Genomic DNA, 8,240 nt, shown 5'->3' on the forward strand with positions numbered 1-8,240 from the left:
AAAAAACAAGATAAAACAGCATCGAATCACCTAAAAACAACTGAAATAAAAATAAAAATAAAAAAAGCTCAGAGAGAAGCGATCGATCAATAATCACAGTGAAAAGGTTTTCAGTTGTTTTCTGTTGTTTTCACACACACACACACACACACACACACACACTGGTGGTTGTTCTCATTGATTAATCGATTTTTGATCTCAATGTTTGATGGTTTCTTAACCCCCCCCCCCATCCTCCTCACGGCGCCATCTCTCCCTCTCGCGCTCTCCTCTGATTGGCTCGAGCTCTACAGCAGCCTCCTCACTGGCAGCACGCGCTCCTCAGTCGGTCAGTGTGGATGAGAGCAGCTCGGAGCGGACCGGGACAGAGCCGTGCTAACCCGGACTCTCGGACTCTCGGCCCGGCTCGGCTCGGACCGACATGTTCTGGGATCTAAACCGGACCGGAGCGCGCGGGACACCGATGTGAGCTGCAGGACGGCGCATGCCAGAGCGCGCGCGTCCGAGTAGATGAATGAGTGATGGAGATGGACCGGAAACTACTGAGTCAGGTAGGGGGCCGTGCGCGTGTGCACAGTTCCGTGCTGCGCGTGCACCCTCTCAACTTTAAAGTGTGTGCCAAAATCAGCGACTCTTATTGTGAAAGAACGGCCATAATTCAGGGGGGTTTCAAAATAAAAGTTTCCCCCATTAACGTTTTTTTTTTATTAATTGTGGCTTTTATTTTGAAAATCTGACTCAGTAATTTAGTAGCAGGATATCTTTGGAGCATGCTCAGTGTTAATTCACTTACCTGCACAGGTGAGTGCTGCCTGCAGGAGGTGAGCTGATGCTCCTCACAGCTGTCCAGCTGGAAACATCTGGACAGTCAGGTGACGTCAGATTTATTGATGTCTTTTTGTTTTCATCATGTCTCACACCTGTGTGATGTAAAGGTCAGAGGTCAGAGGTGGATTAAGTCTATGCACCTCCCAAACCCAGCAGCACACGTGCGTTTCTGTCTGAGAAACACTGTGACGCCGCTGCCGGAAGTGATGTAGATGATCTGACATCAAGAGCGCAAAGCACTGATGAACGCTCCATGTTGTGACTGAAGCTTCTGTGAAACACTGGAACGTGCAGCTCTACTCAAACTTTGGATGAAAACCAAACAGTAGTTCAGGTTCCTTATGGGCAGGAACCAGCGGCGTCTGAAACCGGATCAAACCGCGGCTCAGAGATGAGCCTCAGCATCACATCTTCACAGAGCGAGTCAGATATTAGGAGTACTCTGACTGGTTGGTGCTTTAGTCAGTCTCATCTATAATGATGTTGGTTTAGCTCCACCCACTTCCTCGCTGAATCTCCTTCACATTTAAGCAGCCGTGGAGACGTCAGTGCTTGGTTCTTCCTTTTTCATCAACTTAAACATCTCCAACCATCAGGAGCTTTATTTATGTTTACAATTTAATAATTCAGATAGAGCCAGATCAGTCTGCATTTAAATAAAGAACACACACACTGTGACACACACACACACTCACACACACACACTGTGACACACACACACACACACAACTCAGAGTTGTAAGGACTCTGTGTATAGATGGAGGTGTGGCTTCTCTTCAGTGTACAGCCAGCTGTTTTTGTGTGTGTGTGTCACAGTATGTGTGTGTGTGTGTGTGTATGTGTGTGTGAGTGTGTGTGTCACAGTGTGTGTGAGTGTGTGTGTGTGTCACAGTGTGTGTGTCACAGTGTGTGTGTGTGTAGGTGTGTGTGTCACAGTGTGTGTGTGTGTGTGTGACAGTGTGTGTGTGTGTAGGTGTGTGTGTGTCACAGTGTGTGTGTGTGTGTCTGTCACAGTGTGTGTGTGTGTCACAGTGTGTGTGTGTGTCACAGTGTGTGTGTTCAAAGCAGCAGTAATGACAGTGAAGAGAGAGAGGATGTAGTGAGGGGGCGAGCGTCATCCATCACCTCCTGTCTCCATCTGTGTGCTCCGTCCATCGTCCTCCTCCTCACTGAAGGCGGAGGTCAGAGGTCAGATATCAGGTGACAACATGAAAAGTACAGGAAGTAGTTCCAGGCCACAAAGCTGCTTCCTCTGATTTATTGTCAACCACTGGCGAATCAAGGGTTAAACTTCCCACAGCTGCACTGTGATTGGTCGGCAGCCTGCTCCTTCACAATAAAAGCCCCCTGCTGTGTGTCTACAGTGAAATTTGAAGCTGTGACAGGAGGAGGTGGGCTGGAGGTGTTAATCATCACTCCTCCACAGGGACATAAAGGAGGAGAGTGCCGATTAAAGGAGCAGTGTGCTGTTTAAAGATGATGAAGGACGCTGAAGCTCTCAGTGGATAAAGCTCTGGTGTTTGTGAACCGTTATCATCATGAAGTCTTCATCGGGCCCTCAGTTCAGCTCAGACGGCTGATCCTCAGGCTTACCAGGAAGGAAAACCAGCAGTGACACACAGCAGGACGTTCCAGGGAAAATGTTGTGATATGCAACAATCTCAGCTTTAATGTGACCCCAGATGTGAGGCACAGATGTGAGGCCGTCCTGTGTAAGAGCTCGGCTCTGTGTGACATTCAGATTCGAAGATGCTGAACTCTGAAATAAACTGATCAGCTCACAGCTGGCTACAGTGGTGGTCAGGCGAGGGGGTCAGGTGTTTGAGCCTAGTGGCTGGCACCATGCTGTGGGTGCATGTGTATGATGTCAGCCTGACATGCTTGCTGGGTTTTTCACGTCTGTCAGCATTTCCATGTCAGCCATGGAGGAGGTTCAAGTATTGGCAGAGCAAACTGAGACGGCAAGGTGCATGCTGGGAGTCGTGTGACGCAGAGCGGGAGACCAGTGTCATTGTGCGTTACTGTGGTCTGTTAGTGTGTGCCGGTGTGGTCAAGGTTACTTTATTTACACCTGCAGGTAAATTTTTTTTACAGAGAAATGATGGCAGTTGACGCACACATGTTTGGTCATCAGACATGATGAGTCTAATAAAACAGTTCTTATTAAGTTGAGTGAGCAGGAACAAAGCTGTTTCTATAACGCCTCGTCCTGCATCTAGAAATTCAGCCCGTAGAGGATGGAGCCATTATTAAGTGATAAAGCCATCCTCTGTACCTGTTTAGAGTCCAGGGAAGCTAAACAGGCTGTGACTCACCTGTCAGATGGCAGAGGTCTGACCGAACCATGCCACCAATCAAAGAGATAAAACAGACTCAATAAAAGACAATAAAACAAAGTCAGACTTGTTCAGTCTGTGTGAGAATGAGCAAGTTGCTAATGCAGTGAAGCTGTCGCTGACTCTTTCTGCAGACGCATTTGCAATTCTCATCCAAATTCAGCTTTTCATTCAATTTTTATTGATTATGGTCCCAAGATGTTTATACGGTGTGTTAGTGTGTTAATAATAATAATAATAATGATAATAATAGTAATGATAATAATAATAATAATAATAATAATAATAATAATAATACATTTTATTTGAGGGCGCCTTTCTAAAACCCAAGGTCACCTTACAAAGAGAAAAAGACATCAATAAAACAGTACATTAAAATAGATTCTAATAAATTAAAATACATGAAAAAAGCAAAATACAACCACAAACAACAAATAAAAACAAAAAAAATGAATTAGGTTTGGAGGAAATGTAGAGCTGGGTGTCATAAGCATAACAATGAAAATTGATATTATATTTTCGGAATATACGGCCAAGTGTGTTAGTGTGTTAGTGTGGTGTGTTGGTGTGTTAGTGTGTTGGTGTGGTGTGTTGGTGAGTTAGTGTGTTAGTGAGTTAGTGTGCTAGTGTGCTAATGTGTTGGTGTGTTGGTGTGTTAGTGTAGTGTCTTAGTGTGCAAGTGTGTTAGTGTGCTAATTTGGTGTGTTAGTGTGCTAGTTTGGTGTATTGGTGTGTTGGTGTGTCGGTGTTTTAGTGTGTTGGTGTGTAGTGTCTTAGTGTGCTAGTGTGTTAGTGTAGTGTTTTAGTGTGCTCGTGTGGTGTGTTAGTGTGCTAGTTTGGTATGTTAGTGTGTTGGTGTGTTAGTGTGTTGGTGTGTTACTGAAGTGCTTTAGTGTGCTGGTTTGTTGGTGTGCTAGTGTGTTAGTATAGTGTTTTAGTGTGCTAGTGTGGTGTGTTGGTGTGCTAGTGTGGTGTGTTGGTGTGTTAGTGTGTTGGTGTGTTGGTGTGTTAGTGTGGTGTGTTGGGGTGTTGGTGTGCTAGTTTGCTGTGTTAGTGTGTTAGTGTGTTGGTGTGCTAGTTTGGTGTGTTGGTGTGCTAGTTTGTTAGTGTGGTGTGTTAGTGTGCTATTTTTGTGTGTTGGTGTGTTGGTGTGCTAGTTTGGTGTGTTAGTGTGTTGGTGTGTTAGTGTGCTAGTTTGGTGTGTTGGTGTGTTGGTGTGCTAGTTTGGTGTGTTGGTGTATTGGTGTGTTAGTGTGTTGGTGTGTTAGTGTGTTAGTGTGGTGTGTTGGTGTGCTGGTGTGCTAGTTTGGTGTGTTGGTGTGTTAGTGTGTTGGTGTGTTACTGTGTTGGTGTGTTAGTGTGTTAGTGTGCTGGTGTGTTGGTGTGCTAGTCTGGTGTGTTGGTGTGTTAGTGTGTTGGTGTGTTAGTGTGGTGTGTTGGTGTGCTAGTTTGGTGTGTTGGTGTGCTAGTGTGTTGGTGTGTTAGTGTGTTGGTGTGTTGGTGTGCTAGTTTGGTGTGTTGGTGTGTTAGTGTGTTGGTGTGTTAGTGTGGTGTGTTGGTGTGCTAGTTTGGTGTGTTGGTGTGCTAGTGTGTTGGTGTGTTAGTGTGTTGGTGTGCTAGTTTGGTGTGTTGGTGTGCTAGTTTGGTGTGCTGGTGTGTTAGTGTGTTGGTGTATTGGTGTGTTAGTGTGTTGGTGTGTTACTGTGTTGGTGTGGTGTGTTGGTGTGCTAGTTTGGTGTGTTGGTGTGCTAGTTTGGTGTGTTGGTGTGTTAGTGTGTTGGTGTGTTAGTGTGTTAGTGTGTTAGTGTGTTAGTGTGGTGTGTTGGTGTGCTAGTTTGGTGTGTTGGTGTGTTAGTGTAGTGTCTTAGTGTGCTAGTGTGTTAGTGTGCTAATTTGGTGTGTTAGTGTGTTAGTTTGGTGTATTGGTGTGTTGGTAGGTTAGTGTGTTGGTGTGTTAGTGTGCTAGTGTGGTGTGTTGTGTTGGTGTGTTAATGTGTTGTGTTAGTGTGTTGGTGTGCTAGTGTGGTGTGTTAGTGTGGTGTGTTGGTGTGTTAGTGTATTGGTGTGTGTGTGTGTTAGTGTGTTGGTGTGTTAGTGTGTTAGTGTGGTGTGTGTTAGTGTGTTGGTGTGTTAGTGTGGTGTGTTGGTGTGTTAGTGTGGTGTGTTAGTGTGCTAGTTTGGTGTGTTGGTGTGCTAGTTTGGTGTGTTGGTGTGCTGGTGTGCTGGTGTGTTAGTGTGTCGGTGTGTTAGTGTGTTGGTGTGTTGGTGTGTTAGTGTGGTGTGTGGGTGTGCTGCTGTGCTAGTGTGGTGTGGTAGTGTGTTAGTGTGGTGTGTTGGTGTGCTAGTTTGGTGTGTTGGTGTGTTAGTGTGATGTGTTGGTGTGTTAGTGTGTTAGTGTGGTGTGTTGGTGTGTTAGTGTGGTGGTGTATTGGTGTGTTAGTGTGCTGGTGTGTTAGTGTGGTGTGTTAGTGTGTTAGTGTGTTAGTGTGTTAGTGTGGTGTGTTAGTGTGTTAGTGTGGTGTGTTGGTGTGTTGGTGTGGTAGTGTGTTGGTGTGTTAGTGTGGTGTGTTGGTGTGTTGGTGTGGTAGTGTGTTGGTGTGTTAGTGTGGTGTGTTGGTGTGTTGGTGTGCTAGTTTGATGTGTTGGTGTGTTAGTGTGGTGTGTTAGTGTGTTAGTGTGGTGTGTTGGTGTGTTGGTGTGTTAGTGTGGTGTGTTGGTGTGTTGGTGTGCTAGTTTGCGGTGTTGGTGTGTTGGTGTGCTAGTTTGGTGTGTTGGTGTGTTAGTGTGATGTGTTGGTGTGTTGGTGTGGTGTGTTAGTGTGTTAGTGTGGTGTGTCAGTGTGTTAGTGTGTTGGTGTGTTATTGTGGTGTGTTAGTATAGTGTTTTAGTGTGCTAGTGTGGTGTGTTGGTGTGTTAGTGTGTTAGTGTGGTGTGTTGGTGTGCTGGTGTGCTAGTTTGGTGTGTTGGTGTGTTAGTGTGTTGGTGTGTTACTGTGTTGGTGTGTTAGTGTGTTAGTGTGCTGGTGTGTTGGTGTGCTAGTTTGGTGTGTTGGTGTGTTAGTGTGGTGTGTATGTGTGCTAGTTTGGTGTGTTGGTGTGCTAGTGTGTTGGTGTGTTAGTGTGTTGGTGTGTTGGTGTGCTAGTTTGGTGTGTTGGTGTGTTAGTGTGTTGGTGTGTTAGTGTGGTGTGTTGGTGTGCTAGTTTGGTGTGTTGGTGTGCTAGTGTGTTGGTGTGTTAGTGTGTTGGTGTGCTAGTTTGGTGTGTTGGTGTGCTAGTTTGGTGTGCTGGTGTGTTAGTGTGTTGGTGTATTGGTGTGTTAGTGTGTTGGTGTGTTAGTGTGTTAGTGTGGTGTGTTGGTGTGTTGGTGTGCTAGTTTGGTGTGTTGGTGTGTTACTGTGTTGGTGTGGTGTGTTGGTGTGCTAGTTTGGTGTGTTGGTGTGCTAGTTTGGTGTGTTGGTGTGCTAGTTTGGTGTGTTGGTGTGTTGGTGTGTTAGTGTGTTAGTGTGGTGTGTTGGTGTGCTAGTTTGGTGTGTTGGTGTGTTAGTGTAGTGTCTTAGTGTGCTAGTGTGTTAGTGTGCTAATTTGGTGTGTTAGTGTGTTAGTTTGGTGTATTGGTGTGTTGGTAGGTTAGTGTGTTGGTGTGTTGGTGTGTTAGTGTGTTGGTGTCTCGGTGTTTAAGTGTGTTGGTGTGTAGTGTCTTAGTGTGCTAGTGTGTTAGTGTAGTGTTTTAGTGTGTTGGTGTGTTAGTGTGTTGGTGTGTTACTGAAGTGCTTTAGTGTGCTGGTTTGTTGGTGTGTTGGTGTGCTAGTGTGTTAGTATAGTGTTTTAGTGTGCTAGTGTGGTGTGTTAGTGTGTTAGTGTGTTAGTGTGGTGTGTTGGTGTGTTAGTGTGGTGTGTTAGTGTGTTGTGTTGGTGTGCTAGTGTGGTGTGTTAGTGTGTTAGTGTGGTGTGTTGGTGTGTTAGTGTATTGGTGTGTGTGTGTGTTAGTGTTTTTGTGTGTTAGTGTGTTAGTGTGGTGTGTGTTAGTGTGTTGGTGTGTTGGTGTGTTAGTGTGGTGTGTTGGTGTGTTAGTGTGGGGTGTTGGTGTGCTAGTTTGGTGTGTTGGTGTGTTAGTGTGTTGGTGTGTTAGTGTGATGTTTTGGTGTGTTAGTGTGTTGGTGTGTTAGTGTGTTAGTGTGGTGTGTTGGTGTGCTAGTTTGGTGTATTGGTGTGTTGGTAGGTCAGTGTGTTGGTGTGTTAGTGTGTTGGTGTGTCTGTGTTTTAGTGTGTTGGTGTGTAGTGTCTTAGTGTGCTAGTGTGTTAGTGTAGTGTTTTAGTGTGTTGGTGTGTTAGTGTGTTGGTGTTTTACTGAAGTGCTTTAGTGTGCTGGTTTGTTGGTGTGTTGGTGTGCTAGTGTGTTATTATAGTGTTTTAGTGTGCTAGTGTGGTGTGTTGGTGTGTTAGTGTGTTAGTGTGGTGTGTTGGTGTGCTAGTGTGGTGTGTTAGTGTGCTAGTGTGGTGTGTTGTGTTGTGTTGGTGTGTTAGTGTGTTGTGTTAGTGTGTTGGTGTGCTAGTGTGGTGTGCTAGTGTGGTGTGTTAGTGTGGTGTGTTAGTGTGGTGTGTTGGTGTGTTAGTGTACTGGTGTGTGTGTGTGTGTTAGTGTGTTGGTGTGTTAGTGTGGTGTGTGTTAGTGTGTTGGTGTGTTAGTGTGGTGTGTTAGTGTGTTGTGTTGGTGTGCTAGTGTGGTGTGTTAGTGTGTTAGTGTGGTGTGTTGGTGTGTTAGTGTATTGGTGTGTGTGTGTGTTAGTGTTTTTGTGTGTTAGTGTGGTGTGTGTTAGTGTGTTGGTGTGTTGGTGTGTTAGTGTGGTGTGTTGGTGTGTTAGTGTGGGGTGTTGGTGTGCTAGTTTGGTGTGTTGGTGTGTTAGTGTGTTGGTGTGTTAGTGTGATGTTTTGGTGTGTTAGTGTGTTGGTGTGTTAGTGTGTTAGTGTGGTGTGTTGGTGTGCTAGTTTGGTGTATTGGTGTGTTGGTAGGTCAGTGTGTTGGTGTGTTAGTGTGTTGGTGTGTCTGTGTTTTAGTGTGTTGGTGTGTAGTGTCTTA

General features: G+C 45.4%; 1 protein-coding gene across 1 annotated transcript in view; it reads left to right on the top strand.

The window, feature by feature from the left end:
* The first annotated feature begins 297 nt into the window (after window positions 1-297).
* The window catches only part of crhr1 (corticotropin releasing hormone receptor 1), a 60,137-nt gene continuing 52,194 nt past the window's right edge, over window positions 298-8,240 (top strand). Inside the window, exon 1 of the mRNA XM_013269879.3 lies at window positions 298-551. Within this exon, the coding sequence (XP_013125333.1) occupies window positions 522-551 (30 nt within the window). The 5' untranslated portion in view covers window positions 298-521. The remainder of the gene's footprint in view (window positions 552-8,240) is intronic.

This window comes from Oreochromis niloticus, linkage group LG4 (genome assembly GCF_001858045.2).
Source record: "Oreochromis niloticus isolate F11D_XX linkage group LG4, O_niloticus_UMD_NMBU, whole genome shotgun sequence".
NCBI classification, from domain to species: Eukaryota; Metazoa; Chordata; class Actinopteri; order Cichliformes; family Cichlidae; genus Oreochromis; species Oreochromis niloticus.